Here is a 21,361-nt window from a genome sequence, read left to right as displayed (position 1 = left end):
ATTAGCATTTCTCTGCTATAGAGTGTGGGGGTGGTGCTGCTGTCCTTGAAGTTAGTCCACTGTGCTGTGCTGCTGGAAGAAAAATTAAAATAGATCTTTTGAAAGAGTTTGAGAGGCCTCGATGTTATGTTAGAGGGGGAGAAATTGTGCACTTTTAATATAAGTATCAGTATATACAGTGTATGTCAATGGTTAACTCTTAAGTCTGCAGTTAAAAAGTAGGACTCATCTGGGTAAGCAAGCATAGTTGAAAATATCTGTGGAGATGCTAGTCTAAACTTTGTTAACTTCTAGTTTTTCAAAATAAAACACATTTATTTCCTGATTTTAAAAGAAATAACATTTGTTGTAAAATAAACAGTACAGAAATGTATAAAGTGTAGACAGTTCTTTTCACCCACACTTCCCCAACCTTAGTCCACCTTTCAGAGAGAACCACAATTAATACTTTTGTAATACTACTTTTCCAGACTCTTCATGTATGTATATATGATATATATATGATCACTGTTTGCTTCCAGCTTAGCCGTTTGATCTATTTTCAACAGCAAACTAAGTAAAAACTGCCTGCTGGCAACACTGATTTCTAAATCTAATCAAATTTGTAAGTATTTTAAACTTCAGGGCTTTATAAATGCATATATTTAAATTATGCAGATTACAACAGCCTGTGTCTCAGTGAGTTCTTGGGCCTTGTTTCAGAATTAAAATGCCCTTTAATACTGAAATAATGCAATGTCAGTCTTAGCTTTTGACTTGTGGTTTCTATGATCACTGAGCAGTAAGTATAATGAAGTTTTAAAGGTTGTTTGACTTATTTGGTGAAATACGGGTTTCTACTTAGCACATTTTGGGTACTTTTATAGGAGAATGAAGTACCAAGAGAGAGGCATGAAGCTGTGGATCACAGCTCCCAAAATGAGGAAAATGAGCAGAGAGTATCAGCCCAAGAAAAATCACTACAGCAGAATGAGAATGAAGATAAAATAGCAGATAAACCTGACTGGGAGGCAGAAAAGACCACTGAATCTAGAAATGAGGTAAGTGTATCAGAGTAACTCAGCCTTACCATTTTGGCTGTAAGGTAGGTTTTTTTCTTTTTTTGTATTTATCAGAATGAGTGCACAGGAGTGGTGGGGGCGGGGAGGGACAAGCAGACTCCCTGGTGAGCAGTGAGTTCAATGAGGACGAACCTGAGGGCTAGATCCCAGGACGTGAGCCTAAGGCAGATGCCTAACCCACTGAGCCACCCAGGTGCCCCTGTAAGGTAGATTTTATGGCTTTGACAATATGTGTTGGTAATGAATTTTCCATATAAGTGCCTTACTATATAAGCAAATCAGATACATGAAAATACATACCCTGTATAGTTGTGGAAGTGGCCCATAGAGTCTCTGGCTAAACTCAAGATTGTGTATGTGTGGGGGGTGTATTTATACACAACCCCCTCCAGGAAGTTGCTAGCAGGTTTTGTTGTGTTTGCCGTGGCAAGGGATGAAGAGGTGCTTGGGATGCTAAACCCAGGATTCCTCAACCAGCATAGGTACCCAGGCTGGCTAGGTCTGGGATAGTGAGGCAGAGTAACTTGAAGGCAAATCACCCCTCAAAGCCATCTGGGTCTTAGGCTCAAATCCTCACTTGGTCTGCCACTAGGCCATGCTGGATTCAGGAGCCCACTTCGTACCTCTGGCCAGGCCCAGTGGGACAGCCTCCTTGGCTACTCTGACCATACCCCTTTGGCTGTCAGGCGTGTCTCATAGAAAGAGGAATTCCAGACGCTATGCTGAGATGGCTTCTTCCTGCAGCCTGTGCTTCCCTTAGTTCTGCTCTGCCCCACTGACATCCTAGTCCACAAGCCTGGCAAACCAATACTCCAAAGACAGGCCTGGAGGTTCACAGACCCTTAACCCACTTGGTACTTCCATTTGGAAGGTACACCCTTGCAGGTCTTGCCCCGATGGCGCTCAGCTAGTGACTTGCCCCAGACAGGGAACCATGTGTTTATATTTAACATGAAGTTTTAGGAAGAATTATAAGAATCTGACTTAAAAAAAAAGAAAAAAAAAGTCTTTTTTTCTAAGATTTTATTTGACAGTGACAGCCAGCCAATGAGAGAGAGAACACAAGCAGGAGGAGTGGGAGAGGAAGACACAGGCTCTCAGCAGAGGAGCCCGATGCGGGGCTCTCCTGGGGTCATGCCCTGAGCCAAAGGCAGATGCTTAACAACTGAGCCACCCAGGGCGCCCCAGAAAAAGACCATTTCTTGGGAATCTAAATTACACTTAAGAGGGCGCCTGGGTGGCTCAGTCATTTGAGTGTCTGCCTTGGGCTCAGGTCACAATCCCAGGGTCCTGGGATCAGGTCCCACATTGGGCTCCTTGCTCAGCGGGGAGCCTGCTTCTCCCTCTGCCAGTCATTCCTTCTGCCTGTGCTGTGTCAAATAAAATCTTAAAGAGATTACACTTAACGTATGGAATACCTCTCGTGGATTAACTAAGAATGGCTTTACTTCTTTAGTAGACAGAACTCTATCAAATGGACTTCAAACAGATGTTGAGGCCCTCAGCTAGAAAGCGTGTATCACATCTGATCAGATTCTGAAAAGAAGTGAGGGGATTTTGTTTTGAGGTGAGGGCATGTTTAAGGGAAACATCAAATAAGGAAACTTTCAAGGACCAATAGCAACATGAAGGGCAGAAGGGAATCTGGGAAGAAAGAGCACTCGGTTGTCTCTAAGGCACATCTGTCCCTCCTCCCATCACAGATCTGTCTCCCCTGTGGACCTAGCCAGGGGCCTGGCTCAGTAGGAGTTAGCCCCTCAGTTTGCCATCTCCCGGGGACTAAAGAAGGGAACAAGCAAACGTTTAATGAAATGTTATCTGACGAGCCTTGAGGAACAGTCCATAATTTACTTAAAGCAAAATGGGCTTCATACCCTTACCTCTGTTCTAAATATTCAGGCTTTGCGAATAGTTTTATTTCCCCACAATTTAGGATTTTCACAAGAATCCAGATTTGTGCTGATACTCCACACACTTGTGACCATCTGGAAATTTTGGTCAATGGTTGGAGCAGGACTAATGACTCAAGTTTGGGATCGTTAATGGAAATAGACACTTCTGAAATTTCTTGTAGTGAAGTTAGCAAGTAAGTCTCCAGCCAACTAAGGATGTGTGATTTGCTATTAAATGAAATCTTATCCACCAGTTCAGCTTAGATGGTACTATAGCATCCAGACACAGAAAGCCTTGTATTTGTTGTATTATGGGCCTTGAAAACATGGCCTCATAGAACCCAAGGTATTTGGTGGAAAGGGAAACCAAATATTTGTACACACTTAAAAACAAGTCTAACCGGTCCAAATCCTCAAAAAATGGAAACCCTCAAGTACAGAGCTAGGGGAAGGGGAGTCAGGAATATGAACTCAAAAGAAAGAAAGGGAACTCCTATAGATACAAGCAGCAAGGAGGCTACTCAAATCCAGAATTTAAAAGATAGACACCAAAACTAAAGAAACCCCAATGAAAAATTGGAGACAGATGTCATGAGACGGGGGTTGAACAGATAGGAAATGAAGTCTCAAGCCCATACTTGGGGGTACCCAAATTCCCCCACTTAAGGCTCAGAATTTACAGACTCTTCTGTTCAGGAGACGGGACTAGGGCAATCCTAAGCTACCACCTAGGAGACAAGAGCAAGGAAGCAGTCTATCCATCCTTTGAAATCAGAACCCCAAATGAGCCCATTCTTTGATTTAGAGTCTGAATTCACACTACCATTACTGTCAGGAATCCTGAGCCAAGAAAGCAAGGTCTACAAAATGATATAAAAACTGGTCCTTGCAGAGAAAAAATTGTTTTGTTAGCAGGTAACCCTTGGTATGTGGGATTCCTACAGAAACTGTTGCCAACAAAGATGAGCTCACCCTTAACTGTAGAAGAAAAACTAAGAACGAGAAAATCTAAGTTACTTGTAACAGGAGTCCCAGAAAAAGTATGGAGGTGAAGCAGTCTTCAGAGTGTTTATGGCAAATTATTTTGAAAATTAAAGTGATTTTAGGATTTGGATTATAGTAGTACAGACTCCCAAGCAGAGTAAATAAAAACAAATTAAGTCCCCAATACATCAAAGTGAAATAGGGCAACAAAGACTACGGGGGATAAAAAACTTTAAAATTACTGGAGGAAAAAAGATTGGCCATAAAATGACAGACTGACATCAGTAGCAATGCAAACACAAAGGGAAAACATTAAACTTGATCATCTTACCAGACAAATCACTGTTGGAAGCATGAAAGCAAAATAACTCCAGGTTACAAAAACTTAAGTTTACCACTGGTGGAGCCTCTCGGAGGCAGCCTGTTGAAGGAATTATTTCAGTAAGAACAAACCTGAAGGCTGGGATGAAGCAATAAGGAGTGAAGCTGGCATAAACATTTTGGTAAATCTATGTGTATTTGACTTGTAAAATTTACATAATGTTGTAACCAATTTGGAGGGTTAGCCATGTAACAGTAAGGCAGAATGAAGACCAGCCAAAAATTACATGGAAGAGTTTGGAGTTAAAGGTTTTTGTTTAAGGAGGGACACTAAAATATGAGTACTGAAGAGGAAATGTAAAAATTCCAGTAGGGATAAAAATCCAGAATGGAGAGAAGACCTGGTTATCCTTTCAAGATTAAGCCTAAAGCCATACAACCTCTTCAGCCTTTTAATGGTGCACCTTACATTTTTTTCTACAGAGATCTCTAAATGGGACAGACACAGCTTTCTCCCTGGAAGACTTATTTCAGATGCTTTCATCACAGCCTGAAAATTCACTGGAGGTAATTGGAACCTTGGCTTTTATCCTTGTAGGAAAATCTGCACCGATCCGTTGAACCTCTTTAATGGGATGCCATAGTTTATGACACAGTTTAGAGTACTACTTCTGTAACAGTACTGCATTATATAAGTGCACAGATTTAGGATTACTTTTTATACAACTACAATTTTAGAGAATTAACCAAATATGTATACTGTTCCTCCTCCTAAATGATCCCACGGATATAATCAAATTTAGGATTCACTGAATCCAAATGACCATAAACCTTTGACAAACTAAGGCATAGATTATTTATGTCTTTATCATATTTAAAAAAAAAAACAGAAGACCTACCCACCCACCAGCTATAAAGCAGCAAATTACAGTAAGATTAGAATAATATTAACTGAATCAAGCTTTTTATATTTCTAAGATATACCAAAAAAATAAAATCTTTCCTCAAATACAGCATCTTTCAGATTTAGGGCTCACATAGCATGTTGTATTTGCCTAACTGTTATATTAGTTACTACTAGAACTGCTACTGAAATAAGGTTCCCCCCCCCCTTTTCAGGGCATCTCACTTGGAGAGATTTTTCCAGGAAGTATCAATGATGGCATGAATTCTTCAACACATAATGTAAACTTTAGCCAGGCTATAAGTCATGATGTGAATCTCCATGAGGCCATGTTGCTGTGTCCTAACACTACATTTAGAAGAGAACCAGTAGCAAGGACTTCACAACCACAAGAACCATTTCTGCAATTAAATTCTCCTATAACCAATCCTGAACAGACCCTTCCTGGAACTAATCTGACAGGACTTCTTCCCCTTGTTGGCAATCAGATGAGGAATCTAACAAGTCAAGATCTTCTACATGACCTCGATATAAATATATTTGATGAGATAAATTTAATGTCTTTGGCCACAGAAGAAGGTTTTGATCCAATGGAAGTGTCTCAGCTTTTTGAAGAACCAGATTCTGATTCTGGGCTTTCCTTAAATTCAAGCCGCAGTAGTACCTCTGTCACCAAGTCCAATTCCTCTCACTGTGTATGTGAAGATGGCACTACAGGTTCTAGTAGTGACCTTCAATCTTTCTCCCATGACTTGGAAGGGGCTGTAGGTGGCTACTGCCCAGAGCCCGATAAGCTTTGTCCCATGGATCATAGGAGTGACTCTGGTTTTCATGGGGATCTTGCATTTCAACACATATTTCATAACCACACTTACCACCTACAGCCAAGTGCTCTAGAATCCACCTCTAGATCTTTTTCACGGCATGGGAAGTCACAGAAAGTCAGTCAGTACCTCAATGACACAGACAGAAACTTAAGCCGTGATGAGCAGCGTGCTAAGGCTCTGCATATCCCTTTCTCTGTAGATGAAATCGTCCGCATGCCCGTTGATTCTTTCAACAACATGCTAAGCAGGCACTATCTGACAGATTTACAAATGTCACTCATCCGTGATATCAGAAGAAGAGGGAAAAATAAAGTTGCTGCTCAGAACTGTCGTAAACGCAAACTGGACATAATTCTGAATCTTGAAGATGATTTATGTAACTTGCAAGCCAAGAAGGAAATCCTCAAGAGAGAACGAGCTCAGTATAACAAAGCTATTAACACAATGAAACAAAAACTGCATGACCTTTATCATGATGTTTTTAGTAGGTTGAGAGATAATGAAGGTAGGCCAGTCAATCCAAACCAGTATGTTCTTCAGTGCGGCCAAGATGGAAGTGTTCTCATTGTACCTAAGGAACTGGTGACCTCAGGCCATAAAAAGGAAAACCGTAAGGGAAAAAGAAAGTGAGAAGAAACTGAAGGTGGATTCCATTAAGATGTATATTATAAGGTATCAAACTGATACATGGCCATAAACAGCTTCAAAGTTTGGCTCAAGTATTAAATATCTTTTACTACTGCTACTCAAATCACTCAGGACTACATTTTGAAGTTTTTACGGCCACCTCTGTGGGAAATTTTGGGAAGCCACAACTTTTCATCAAGTCTGACTGCATTGTATGCAGGACTCAAAATACGTACAAAGAACAGGGTGACATGAAAATCTGACAGAAGTCCAGTAACATGGTCCCTTCAAAGAGCAAACACTGGATGTAAATTATTTTTAAACATTTTGGTTTTTATGACTTGAAATGCAATGTTAATTTAGCTGTTTTTAGTTTTTTAGCACTGAAGTAATTAGCACTGAATATATGGAGTCTTACAACTTTCTGTGGAAATAAATTTTATATTTGAATTTGTAAAATTTTCTTATATAAAATTTAACCATATGTATTTGTCCTCCACAAAATCCACATTCAGGAATACAGGTGAGACACATAGCCAGTAAGAGCACATAGTGTGGGTTTTAATACCTGCATAAAAATCTATCAGACTCAGGCTAAACTAAAGTCACCGCCTTCGACTTACCCAACTTCTAAACCAAGATGCCAAGGAACAAAATTGGGGCTTCAATGCCTAAGGACAAAGACCTATACAGTTATAGAAGACTTTGCCTCTTGTAAGTAGAACAGAGCTACCTGCATAGAGTAGAGTTACCTAGCAAGTTAAGCCAGCCTGTACAAATGACTGCACATCTAGAACATGGACCTCTCCCCCAAAGGGTCTCACGTAACAATGTGAAAACATTACATACAAGAACACGAGCCAACAGTAGGGGAAGGGGGAAGTCAGTAGAGGAATATGGACTTTTACAACCAAAAAACTGGAGTAACTGAAACCACATGAGAGACTCTTAAATGCTTAAAACAGGAAAAAAGATAAACATCTGGTTAAAAAACAAATGGATTTGAAAACGAACTACATAGTTCTAGAAATAATGGCATTTGCGATGAAAGCTCAAAGAGCTTATTGCAACAGTAAGCTGGAGGTAATTTTCTGCAAACGTTGAAGGTTTGGCAACATTAACATGAGTACTTGTAGTCTAATGCTTAATTTCAAAATTAGAAGAGTTAATGTAGTCTAAAAGCTTTTATAAACAGCCTAGGCATTTCTTTCAAGACTAGATTTTGCCCAACAAAAAAGGTCCTAGACAGTTAGTCAGTTTTATACAGTAACTTACACTGGCTTTTTGTAAGAGAATACAGATTGTGATTGTAACTTGATTTCAGCTGCACAGAGGGCACATTTCCACAGAAATTACTTTAAATCTACAATTTAACCGTCCACAGTACCAACTTTACAAGCAGCTTTATCCATCCAATTGCTAACCCTTCTAAAACTGTGCATTATCCTCAAATCCCTGAAAGCATCAAGCACCACAATTAACTATACACCAGAGGTATTATATAGGGTAAATAGGGACCTAAAACAGGGACTTAAAACATTCACCGGAACCGAAGCTTGCAACAATAGTTTGCATCTGGAAAATCAGTAGGCTTCAAAGCATGTAAACTTGAGCTGCTTACTCTAGGATACACCAGTTTAAGCAGTGGAAATTCCACACCAAGATTTTAGTCTAAATTCCCTTGCAAATTGGGACACCCAAGGATGACTGAAATGTTCTACTACCCAGTGGTCTTTCACTTAGCTATCTCACCCATTCCTTAAACCACTGTTATCAGACCAGTTACTCTGAACAAGACACGGCTATGCAGTCAAGACTGTGAACTGAGAAACCATATTGAAACAAGGTTTTCAGGGATGGGGATGTGACCTCATACCTCCAGTGCGTTCCCAAGTTATTTGGTATACAGGTTACAAATGCACATTTCAAGGGGGATCAGTAATGCTTACTCTAAAGAACTTAATTAACCCTTGGCTGCTTTTAAAGACATTTTCTGGTGGGCACCCCTTCTGCTCTTGAATCTGCAGTAGACAGGTGCAAACTTACATCCCAGTTTGAATTGGTCCCAACAGGAAATTAGTCTTACCTTTTTTACCTATGGGAAACAATGGTTAATCCTGAAGTCATTCCTCCAGTTACAAAGTTACAAGTGAAGCAGTCTGGTCCACTAGCCAGATTCTCAGTATCTCATTTTTCCTTTTCCGCATAAAGCCTTCATATTTCAAAAGTAGCCATCAACAGGCATCTATGTTGAACCACCTTACAAATGCAATTAGATTTTCAAGTGTATGCAATCTCCATGCAACATGTACTAAAGAATGTCTGGATAATCTGGGTCCCTCTCAAGGCTGGCTTCAATTCAGCAAGGACCTTTAGAATACAGCAGTCAGAAAATGCAATTTGCACACATCCAAGCCCTAGAACTACATAGCCTACATAGTACATGTATTAGAACTTAAATGCTTTTTATACATCTGGATCAGTCTTAATTTCCCCCTTCTAGCACCCTCAGAGAGATGAATTTCCCCCTTTCTTGGGTAGTCTACTCCCCTCACTGGTTTGACCAGTCACCCGAAAGTGTTACATTTAAGTGATCGGCGCAGTAATAAACAGTGGTGTCGTTAAAACTGACCGGGCCTTATCAGCCATCTAGGTACAGCCATTCCAAAGCTCAAAGATCAGATTTACATAAAATTTTGTGAAGAGTATGTTATCTATTTTTAGTACACTGGGATTAGCGTTTTCTACCTTTTTGGAAAGGAACCCACACTTGTGAACTACTAATTGTCATTACTAAAGAACAGAAACAGGATTTAAGTTTTCTAAAATTAACTCAGTACTCTACTTAGTACAAATTATAATTCCTTTCATACCATCTTAGCTTGTATTCATATACCAGTTATTGAAAACCTTACATGTGATAGAACCAGTTTCAAAAACTTCCAGTAAAGATTAACACTCTAACGTGGAAGCCAGCCTTCAATATGGCTCCCAATGATGCTAGCTTCTCAGTAGTCCTACAAGTAAACCCCTTCCGTCCACATGTGACCATTAGAATACAAGGTACTACTTCCAAACATTGATCCTACTGGGAGGGTTTTGGTTGCTCCAACAGCTCAGTATAGGAAAAATAGCCAGCCCCAACTTGCCAGCCCTGTATGTCCTAGTGAAGCTTTTCCTAACTGTAGCCTTGAGCTTCAGCAAGAATCACATAGCTAAGTTGTTTTCAAGTTGTTGACCTGCAAAATACTGTGTAAAGTAACAAATTCACTGTTGCTCCAAATCCTTAAACACTGAGGTGTAGGATTAAGCCTGATATAGAAATATAATGCTTCATACGCGAAAAAATGTTACTTCCTTCGTTTAGAAAACTTTTAAACTACTTTAAACCTCAAGTTCTAACAGAAAATTAACAGCTCCAATATACAACATACACACAGGGGAAATGCCTATGTTCATTACTCAACATTACCTACTTAGTTGCAGTAAGTCAGATCATTTCAGCCCATTGTGTACTGAATTGTTTTCTAATTTGTCCGATTAAGGGTTGGGTACTTCAGGTTATGGTGTTATACCTTCATTTACCTTCTCAGTTCGACTTCTTGGTAGAGCTGCATTTTTTAAAACCTTCAAATATATACTTACCTACTTTTCAAGTACTCTAACAAGTTTACAGTTGCTGGACGCATCTACTGTATTTTAAGCAAGTAACAGCTTAGCTCATCTTCTGTTAATCATCAGTTTGACTTACCTGTGAGTTACCTCATTATCAACCCCCCCCCAAAATGTTAATCAATCTTACTATGTATCTTTCCTGTTATCTTTCATTGTTTCAGGTAAATATGTACAAGTAAAAAAGCCACTGCTTGTTAAATTCTGTCCACCATATTTAAACCTTTAAAAAGACAACCACTGAAAATCAGTTAAAATGCATATAAAGGTAATTTGACATTTGAGAAGCTACCATGACAGATTGTCTGTGCTTTGCAGTCACATTATTGGGATCGCTCCAGCTGTTTAAAATATTTGTAACAACGCCACCAGCAATGTTAAACATACAAGGTAAAGCCAGAAAACTAGAGCAGTATTCAAACGCTGAATGTACAGTAAATAAAGAATAGCATTTTATTAGGGACAGCCAATAATGTCCACAATGCTTTTCTTATTTGACTATCAATACTGAAAAATGGCAATATGCATAGCTTTGTGAAACTGCTTTAAAAATCTAGGGGATGGCAATCTTTTAGACAACTGAATGTTTATAGAACAAGATTCACACATTTTATGTGTAAACATTACACCAAGTATTTGAATACAAAAGTGTTTATTTTATAAACTTTATATTTAAAATAGAATTTTTATCTGTCTACTCACAAAACCTAGTTTAAAACATGATACATTTCTCTCTAGCTTACTCGATGTTATACTCGTTTACAAACAATACTCAATTTGTAATTGTTTTATATTAAGAACCTGTACTAAATGAAGTTTGTATTTTATCAGATAACATTTCCCTTTAAACTTAAAGTGCTTTTTTTTAAATGAAGGCACCAACAAGAACTACTTTCAGATGGTACAGAATTTCTTATTTCTTGAAGACTCTGTGGTTGACCACTTCTTCATTAGTTACCTGCAGCAAGACACCTTCCTGCCAAAGGAAAAAAAAAGTATCTGAAGAAGTTTATCATGTTTGTCCAAAGAACCTAAATAACTTCAGTGGTGGTCTTAGGATCAAAGAAGACTCACTGGTGCATACAGAATATGCCCTGATTATCACATTCCTGAAAAGGCAATAAAGCCAGGCAAATCAAACTCTGATGACATTTAACAATTTCAGCAGCCAACCTAAATCTCTCCTATAAGGTAGGGGGGTGGGAAAGAATTACATTTAAACCCAAATATTTAGTACTGGATACATACAGAATTTATAATGTAGACACTTTATCCGTAGGTATAAACTATCATCTGGAAATAGTTTCAACCATTTTACCCTACCTTCTCCTGAGCCTGATCCTGATAAGCATGTAAAACTAGAACAACCATATAACAGAAGAACAAAATGTCTTTATTTTTAATAAAAACCACTAGTTCACTCAAAATGCTTGATCCAAGAAATGTGAATACACAAGGGTGTAATGATGGGTACTTTCATGATTTATTGAACTTGCAGCCTAACTTTTACCTACCATTTTACTACCAACACCACTGAAGGAACCAAGAAAAGCTTTATTAATGATCACTTGGCTTGCGCCTCAGCTGTTGAAATGAAGCACTTTACAGTCTTTGTGGCAGCAGAATATACTTGTCCATGGTTCATATCAATGCTAAAATTCCAGCAGGGAAAAAAATGATATGTTAAGCACCTGAATCTTCATAGAGGGGGAGGGGGGTGGGAAAGAAGGAAAAAAAAGGGGGGGAAAAACAACCAAAATAATTTAAGTAAATGACAGATTGGAAAACAGGGTTTGTAAGATTATTCTCTTGAGTTTATAAATTGTTAAACTCAAATTTATAGCTATGTTAAACTACGTAAGAACCACTATACTGAAAGACCATTGAAGAGTAGTATTAGTTTATCTTTTGGGGAGGAAAATTAAGAAAGGAAAAGTAAATAAGATCTTACCTAAAGAAGTTTAACTGAAGCTTAGAACTATTTTGCTCTACACCCTCAGCTTTCGTTGTCATCCTTATAAACTACTGTAGTTAAAGCTTTGTAGAAACAGCACAGTTTTTTAAGACTGGCTGAACTTAGTAGCCGTCAAGAGTTCTCTTGTACTAGACCTGTATCCCTGAAGAGTACCTCGCTGGGGTTATTTCCTTTCCTTGCATTGAAGAAGCAGCATCTAAAAGATCTAAAAAGGTGTTTCTCTTTGCAGAGATATCCCTTAAGTTATCTAGATAATTTAATCCTGATGAATTGCAGACAACACACTTACATCTGACCAGCATTTATCTTACACAAATATAACAACAGCTTTGCAATGGACCTTAATTATACTACCCACTCCTTAACTTATTTAAAATAAAAAGTCTATAATTACACAATTTCCTTTAGAATTATTTTATTAAATCATAAATGTACAACAGCTTCTTAACTCTACACACGCACTTAAATTTTTTTAAAGGAAAAACGTTATGTCTTATTACACCATGATCCTGGCTAATAGCTTTTCAAAACTTTGAGAAAAATCTTAAAAAAGGTTTCACATGTCACCTGAAACTTACAAATTTAACATTATCAAAGAAGGAATGCTTCTACACTCTTACAAAGACCACTAGAAAGAAACAACAATTAAAAAGCTAAGAAACTGTCTCAAAGGCATTTTTTTTTTTTACAATCCTTCCTCCACAGTAAGGTAATGTTATTAAATAATCCAATCCATTCACAAAATGGCTCTCTGCATCTGCTCTGGTGTCTTCTGCCATATCACTGCATATTTATGCATGACTGAGATAAGAGTTTCCTTAACATTGTTATTTCGATAACCTGAAGCTGTTCTGTTACCTCTGGGCTCTCATCCTCTCCTATTTATACAGTGAAGCCTGTTTCAACAGAAGTAAAGAGTAAAAAAAAAATAGGTTATGAAATTATCCATCTAACCAGATTTTAAGGAAAGATAACATGATCCTAAAAAGCTTTTACTCCTGGCAGCTAGATCTCCCAAGACAGTAATAATGTAAAACTCAAAAGCTACTTACCCATGGCAAATAGGAAGAAGCTCAATATCGGCTTCTCCCTCCATAACCCCCACTTCCTCCACTGCCTCCAGGACCATAGTTTCCTAGAAACAGCAAGAGAAAGCAAACTTACTTCTATTTTCCATAAGAAGCCTAATATGATCTATAGTTGATCTCTATTTTATAGATCTAGACTCCTTGAAACACACAGCTCATAACCTGTTAGTTGCAGATAGTTAACCTACTACTTGGGAGATCAATTATCCAGACTCACAAAAGTTTAATTTTGCCCTTTACACTTATAAACACTTTACTGTGGCTATTCCTTTAGAGGATTGTCTACCTCAATCACTGGAGTCAGTACAGGGTTACATTAAGAGACATAAAACATTGGTTTAGTACTACTACAAACTTTCTCAAGACCTTAAACATACTTTTAGTAAATAATACCAATTTTTATTCAATTAACTTTCAAAAAGAGAATTCCTACAACTTTACACAACTTGTAATGTGCTCAATCTTCTTTGGCTTTTTCTTAGGGAGTAATCAGCCAAGGAAAAAGATCCCCACCTGAAATGTCTAACCTACTTTCCCAAGTCCTAAATATTTTATACCACTGAATATCCCACCATTTCAGTTAACAGTGAATTACAATGGAAGTATTACTCAAACTAGCAATCAGAAGGTCTTCCATTCTTAAAGTCATGAAAGAGTGTCCTTTAATCACAAAATTTAAAACAATCTAATAAATTACCTCCACCATATGGTCCCCCCATGTTCCTGCTACCACCAAAGTTTCCACTCTTCATTGGACCATAGTTAGAGGGTTGCTGGTTATAATTTCCAAAATCATTGTAATTTCCACTTCCATAATTTCCTGTGAAAAAATTGGAATGTTTTGCACAATGACCTTCAAAATAACATATTCAAGCATTAAACCAGCTAAACATAGTAAGCATATTTAGGACAAATCTCCCACAAAAACAATCATCAGAATAAATGCAAGATACCTATCTACAACTCTACAGTTTTTAAGACAACTACTGACAACATTGAAATGCAAAATCTCATGTGTTAAAGTCATTAATTCCAATCCATATTCCCACATAAAGGTTGCAGGTGAATTTATTACCTCCTCCATAGTTGTCATAACCACCTCCGTAGCCCCCACCCTGGTTGCCATATCCAGGTCCTCCACCACCATATCCTCCTCTTCCTCCTCCATAACCAGGGCTACCTCCAAAATTGCCACCTATTATAAAATAAGCTTTAAGTAATTACTTAATATTTTCAATGGCATTTGAACTGTCTTATCACACCCATTTCCAGCTTTCCAAAACACATATTTTTATAAACAAAATATTTGCTCTATGAAATCTCTTCCTTAATAGCCTCAAGGGCAGTATAGAGTACCTATCTTTGGTAAACATTTAGGGGCAGGGAGCATCTGTTCACAAACTGGATAAAAACCTTTACAGAGACAAACACTTGCAATGCCACAGCTCTCCCCTGACAGTAAAGATATTAAAGATCCTCTTGAAAATATCTTGAAACAGTTACATTTTTTGTAAGGATTGTGGGGGCAGACAAGAGGCATAGGCTAGTGGGACAAAAAAAAGCCACACACCCCTACTGGTCCAAAAGATTAAATTCTAAGGTTGTTTCCCCATGAATTCCCGTGTCTCTTAAATAATAAGCCCACTACACCCTTTTTCTGAGTAGAAATGGGGGGAGGACCAGAAATTAGCAAACTTGCATGTAATTCAAGAACATAAAATGACAGTTTTCCAATTATTGAAATACAAAAACTCGTCTTTCTCCTAATACCAAATTAGTATTTGGATTTCAAAGCAAAATTGATACAGGATATAGGATTAACTAAATCATGTTCAAGAAGCGGCAAAACCAGCATTCAGGTCTATTACTACCCTCAGTTTCTAATATCCCGTTCTTAATAGGACATTTGTCAGTAAGTATTAAAAACTTTTCTGTACTCCAACAGAACATACATCGAATACATCACTTGTTATGGAACAGTGGCTCACAACTTTAGATGGGCCCAAGAATATAACTGTGTATTTTAAGAACTTCTTTCAGTTATTTATTTATTTTTTAAACAAATTACCCTGGGAGACTTATCTTGGTAAGGGACTAATTTTAAGTTAACAGTTGACCTTAGTATCCTTCCCCTTTCATGTTGACCATAATCACATCTAGTGGTCTTTTTCAGGGAAATAGCATATAGAATACATCTAGATCTAATTCTTTGCCTGAGAAACAATGGGATAGCATGACAGCATCTTTAAATTCTCTATGAAATTCCTCCTAAATGATTTTGCAACTGGTACCTATACCTACAAGCAAAAATACTCTTTCCATAAGATATAAAACTAAGATGCAAATTATGAAGGAATAACAGCCAAATAACTGAACCACTAGCACCTAAGCCCTTTGCAAAGAGTAAAATGCAAAACGTTAAAAATATATACATTTAACTATACAAATCCACAGTGCTTGTATCTTTAAGTCACAAACTAAAATGCAGGAAAAACTGACCTCCAGGTCCTCCTCCATACCCATTATAGCCATCCCCAAATCCACGACCACTTCCATATCCATCTGTTAGAGACAGGAAAAAAAATTGTATTATACCCCGTTCACCCTAGTTATAATTTCTTACCCTCCTTTCCTCTGCATTCTTTATTAATACCTCTAAATGAGAATTATTAGAAACTACCCTCCTTGTGCTAGAACAGTGGTGTTACCTTCTTAAAATACAAAAGTGTATATAATTAAATCTCATTAAGAATAACTAATTTGGGGGCTTGGACTTAGCAAGACTCAATTGTAAGAGATTCCATTTATTTATAAGAATGACACTGGGTGGGGGCAGCAGGTTTTTCTGTTGGCACTTCATCACATTAGTAATTCGAATGTATCTGAGGCCCGAAGATTTAACTGATACACACCTTTTAAAGCCTATACACAAAGCACCCACGATATCTTCACTTCCATTCAGGGGTACCCTCTTTTTTAAAGCTAGCTGCAATATCTTTAACTTTTTTTTTTTTTAAGGTTACTACCCTAAAAGGAACTCTGCGATTATCTTGGATTACAATTTTTAAGATGATTATGTTTTTAACTATACCTCCCACCTGGCCAACCAATTTAGACTATCCCCCCAAGATACAATCTACTTAAGTATTAGAATAACTTTTAAAAAATTAGATTGTATTTCCTAAATCTAATACAAATTGAATGAATTTTTAATTTGAGCATATGCACCCTTTTAACACTCAGAACTCAAACTTACCAGATCCTCCTCTAAAGTTACTTCCTGGTCCTGGTCCAAAATTTCCACCACCGCCACGAGAATCTCCAAAACCAAAGTTGCCTGTAGCAAATGCCCAGGTTAGTAACAAGCATTTACTGCAGTAAGTTTTAAAAAGAAAATTAACAGGAGTTAAAAGTTACCTCCTCTTCCACTTCTAGAACTTTGGACTTCCTGCATTTCTTGTCTAGACAGAGCCTTTCTTACTTCTGCATTATGACCATTGATGGTATGGTATTTTTGCACTGCAATGAAAAGTTCACACTCCATTTTATCAACATTATCAGTAAAAAACTTGCACAATCTACGTTTTAAAAAAAATTAACAAACCTACAACCTTATATATAAAGAGTCACACACCTACTACTTATAGACACTTACACACAATCTTATCCACAGGATCATGATCATCAAAGGTAACAAATCCAAAGCCTCTTTTCTTTCCAGACTGCCTATCGGTAATTATCTCAATGGTATCAATCTTCCCATATTCCTCGAAGTAATCTCTAAGATGATGTTCCTCAGTATCTTCTTTAATTCCACCAACAAACAGCTTCTTCACAGTTACATGAGCCCCTGGTTTTCCAGATTCCTAAAATAATGGGAGACAAATATCTTAACAGAAGAAACCAAAACATGATTGAAAGCACACTATCTGGGTATCAAAAACAGCTTATATCGTATGATAATGCACCAGGCAGAGCAACAGCTTACGACTAAGAACCCAGTTTTTTCAAAAATATGCAAATCTTAGGAAAATTAGAGTAGAAAACTGACAGCTTTAACAAGATACAAAACTTAGTTCTTTCAAAAGTTAGTTTAATCTTCAGTAGGACAGAATATTCTTCATTTATTGTACAAAGTTATATTTTGCTCACCTCTCTTGCAACAGCACGTTTTGGCTCAACCACTCTCCCATCAATTGAATGAGGTCTTGCAGCCATGGCAGCATCAACCTCAGCCATGGATGAAAAAGTTACAAAACCAAATCCTCTTGATCTTTTGCTTGCAGGATCCCTCATAACCTTAAAACCAAAAGGGAAAACTTTAGCACCTCATTTCATTACTTACAATTACTAGCAATTTAGAAGACTAGCAGTTTTCACAATGAACAAAGACATTAAAATAATTTTCTCCATATTTTACTCAACATCTTAAACACAGTAGCCCAACAGCTTAAAGACTAGTATCTGCAGACACTTATATAACGTACCACACAGTCTGTAAGTTTTCCCCATTGCTCATAGTAGTTCCTCAAACTTTCTTCTGTGGTTTCAAAGCTCAAGCCACCAATAAAGAGTTTACGGAACTGTTCCTTTTCTCTCTGCAAAGGAAAACACCATTTCAATTTTTATTTACATTTCCTCTTTGTATACAGGAAATTAAATTCTTAAATATGAGGTGACCTGCTGGCAGAGTACCTTTTTCCTCTCCAAAGGAACAGTTTCTAAAGTTTTCTGGGGGGGAAAAAAAAAACTTACATCAAATTTAAACCATATGTTAAACTGCATATTAGTTGTGTTACACCAAAAAAATTGCCCCAGCTGATCTACACAAATTTCAAAGTCATTAATGCTCGATCTAAATTTACTTGACATTAAATTTTGGATAAATTTACCATCCCTTTATCTTATAACTTTCTGAAGAGAGAGGAATAAACCTATTCTTTGGTCATTGAAGGTTTAAAGGACTTTTATCAAAATTTGCATTCAATCCTATTGCCCAAAACAAAGAAACTGGCTTTTTAAAACACGCATTGTAAATATACCGTTTTAACATAGAAACTGTTGGTTCTTTACTTATAACCCATAATTTACCATTTCAGGATTCAGTGTCAAACAGTGACATTTCCTTTCCCTTTACTGCTCCCTCTGGTGGCGATTCTAATGTAGCTCAATTAAAAAAAAAACCCACATCACTGAGAAAAATCATTCTTTCTCCATAGACCAACTCTTCGGGGGGGGGGGGGGGACTTAAACATTCAATAAATGTACCAAAATATCCTTACAAAATCTGCCTCTTTCTTTTGAGCAAGGCACAAATGACTTTTATGACCAATGGTGGGTGTTTAGAGCTTCCAAAGTTTTTAACATACCTGTTTTTTTTGTGTGTGGGCACCCTTATATTTGGTATTTACAGAATACAAAATAATCTGAATTATTACTGAACCATAAATGCAGTAAATGTTTGCTGTAATCTCACTTTTCAAAAACCGTAAGCCTTTAAATGATCAGTTACCTACTCAGTAGTTTTGCATTACAATTTACACTTCATGGGCGGGGGGTGGGGGGGGGAGAACACCCACAAAAACTCAGGTGTACTGGCCTTAATGGCCATCTGGCAAAATGCACAACACAAATATCTCTAATTTCACAAGTGTGTGGGGGGAACCTAAGCTGAAAAATTTTAAGCCCCATAAACCACCAAGCAAATATGTTGCATTAGCAGCCCTGTATTTTTTGACTGTCCGTTAAGATGGGTTATACTGTTTTCAGAGAACTAAGTTAAAAAATTAAACTATTCAGAAACCAGAATAAATCATAATGTACAGGAGCAACAATTATTAGTGTATAATACAAACCAAAGGTCAAATATTTTCCATGCAACAGGAAATACATTATTAGCAAATAGTATTACAGCTCTCTAACTCCGTTCTATGCAGGTTTCTTCCTCCAGCAATGAAATTTCAGAACAGCTCAAAATATACAGTAATAAGCATTCAATTAAGTTTTTTTTTCCTTGCTGCACAGTTCTCAGAATTGTGAAAAATTTTTTAAAGGTCAAAAAACTATCAAGTTCCTAAAACACTCAAATAGCTCTTTGAACGATTATCTGACATATTGATATTGAAATTAAGCTTATCTAATTAACGTTAAATCGGTCTTTTACAACCCACATTACACAGTTAAAAAAAAAAAAGCATTTACAATAATTTTTACACATCACTAACAAAAGGCAAAAACTCATTACTTACCTCAATTTTTTCCAAACTTACCCGATGTCCACTATCGATTACAAACAAAGTTATTTTATAAGTGTGCTTAAGGTCAAAGAAAATACCCAATCAGGCCCCCTTCACTTGAGACCTTATTCTTACCAATGTAATGATCAACCATCATAGCAAACAGATGAGAAAAGCAAATGACAAAGTTCAAATACACAGTGGCCCAGCTGTTACTCGAAACGAAGGACTGAACCACGTTTTAACCAAAGAACTACAGATAAAATCATTTTTCACTTTCCTCTTAACTTCTACCGTATAGCAAGAACCGCTGTATTACCCAGTAAAAATTAAGTTCCCCAGCAAAACTATTATTTAAAATATGAATAAATTCTACAGTTCAAAGGAAATCCTTCAGGAAAATATAGAATTGTGAAACCAACACCCCCCCAACCACCTTCCCCACTGCCACCCACAGTCGGTACTAACTTAATGGCTCCCAATTTTTATTTTCTAAAAGTTTCCTGCGATTCAACTAGCTTTTTAATCACCGCAGACCCAGATGAAACCGTTATTCAAAAAAATAAAATAAAATAAAAAACAACCCCCCCCCCGACGGCTGAAAAACAAAATATTCCCTTTGTAGTACGATTCGACTTAAAAACTGGGCCCGATACCCTCGGTGGTTAAGTTTTACCTCCTCCCCTTAAACCGTGCGCACCAGCCCCGGGGAACCGACTCCCCCACCCGCCCGCTCTTCGGTGTGGCTTCTGAACGCAATGGCGCCATTTCATCGAGGGGAAGGGAAAAAGCCTCTAACGAGGTGCGCAGGACTTTTAAAGATCCAAGCTCACAAAACACTCGGAATCCACCTCGAAACGGCATGAAAACAGCCCGAAAAGAAAGAAAAATAGTTAACCACTTCTATTCTTCGACAAAGAAGTCAAACTAGCAGAAACCAGAGATTGAAAAGAAAAACGCTGCGAGGAAGGAAAGGAATGAAAATGGCGGCCGCCAAATCCGGTTCCCGGGAGAAGGGAGGGGGAGGGGGAGCTCCGCAGCCTCGCTCAGGAGAATCCGAAGCCCGCCGAAAAGCTCAGATGGGGGGACGCCGGGGCCCCCAAATCAGCGTGCTTTGAAGAGGGAGTAAGAATTCCCGCCTCCGCGCCCCACTTTTCGCCGAAGGAGGGCTGCGTCCGCCATGTGGAAGTTCCCCATCCCCCACCCCCAGCAAAGGGAAATGGCGCCGGCAGGCTGAGGGTGGGGAAGGCACTGTTCAATCAGGCCTCCGCTAACGAACCCTCTTCAAAAATATCCTGAAATCAACCGCTTTTGAAGTGGCCCAATTTCATCGCCGCTCTCAGACGGAGGCGGGTGGCCGACTTCCACCGAGGCGCCAACGGCCTCGCCATGCCCTTTTCAATAACTCATTGATTTCAAACCCGTTACCTCCATCGCGGACTCAGTCGCTTCAGCCCGATTTCCCGCAGCCGAGCGAGATGAGAGAGATCTCCGCGGACGAACACGAACCGGACTCGTCCTGGCGCTGTAGTGAGAACTGCCGCTGCTCGAGAAACAACACCGCTAAGAGCACCTCCACACGGGAGCCGGCGCTGCTGCTACTGCCGCTAGAGCCGCTGCCGCCGCTTTTCTAGAACCTTCCCCCCGACTAACGCGTCTTCCCCTACGTCAGGCCGTTGCGTAAACGCCCTAACCGCCGCCAATGGCGGGAACGCTCTACGCCCTCCTTACGCCAGGTACGTATTCCTCCCCCCTTGCAGCCAGTAGTAGTGCT

General features: G+C 38.5%; 2 protein-coding genes across 6 annotated transcripts in view; one reads left to right on the top strand and one right to left on the bottom strand.

Moving 5' to 3' along the window:
- NFE2L3 (NFE2 like bZIP transcription factor 3) overlaps positions 1–12,041 on the top strand; it is a 32,873-nt gene extending 20,832 nt beyond the window's left edge. The window contains exons 2-4 of the mRNA XM_045792996.2: positions 867–1,040; positions 4,742–4,825; positions 5,378–12,041. Coding sequence (XP_045648952.1) covers positions 867–1,040; positions 4,742–4,825; positions 5,378–6,619 — 1,500 coding nt within the window. The 3' untranslated portion in view covers positions 6,620–12,041. The remainder of the gene's footprint in view (positions 1–866; positions 1,041–4,741; positions 4,826–5,377) is intronic.
- HNRNPA2B1 (heterogeneous nuclear ribonucleoprotein A2/B1) lies at positions 10,719–21,229 on the bottom strand. Of its 5 annotated transcripts, XR_015723929.1 has the most exons (14): positions 21,016–21,228; positions 18,047–18,082; positions 17,839–17,949; positions 17,504–17,650; positions 17,007–17,217; positions 16,769–16,870; positions 16,608–16,688; positions 15,851–15,913; positions 14,427–14,546; positions 14,049–14,171; positions 13,316–13,398; positions 12,240–13,159; positions 11,803–11,940; positions 10,719–11,264 (listed from the first exon to the last, which is right to left on the bottom strand). XR_015723929.1 is itself a non-coding variant. In XM_045792998.2 (12 exons), exons 1-11 carry the CDS (start codon positions 21,019–21,021, stop codon positions 13,337–13,339), a joined length of 1,062 nt encoding a protein of 353 aa, XP_045648954.1. In that variant the 5' UTR covers positions 21,022–21,229; the 3' UTR covers positions 10,719–11,264; positions 13,316–13,336. The 5 variants fall into 5 exon arrangements, 1 of the variants encoding a protein (XP_045648954.1); XR_006778691.2 differs by lacking the exon at positions 12,240–13,159 and having other exon boundaries at positions 21,016–21,229; XR_015723931.1 differs by lacking the exon at positions 14,427–14,546 and having other exon boundaries at positions 21,016–21,229.
- Between the last annotated feature and the right edge of the window lie 132 nt (positions 21,230–21,361).

This window comes from Ursus americanus, chromosome 3 (assembly GCF_024610735.1).
Source record: "Ursus americanus isolate L20-20 chromosome 3, mUrsAme1.1.p, whole genome shotgun sequence".
Taxonomy (NCBI): Eukaryota; Metazoa; Chordata; class Mammalia; order Carnivora; family Ursidae; genus Ursus; species Ursus americanus.
Note: the sequence above shows the minus strand (reverse complement) of the source record. Positions and strands in the feature narration are given on the sequence as shown.

Coding starts and splice junctions, on each gene's coding strand:
- HNRNPA2B1 (XM_045792998.2), bottom strand. Junction 16,871..17,006: donor TCCTGTGGATAAGATTGTGT/GTAAGTGTCTAT, acceptor TTTTCATTGCAG/TGCAAAAATACCATACCATC. Junction 13,399..14,048: donor GGGGGGACCATATGGTGGAG/GTAATTTATTAG, acceptor TGCTGTTTCTAG/GAAACTATGGTCCTGGAGGC.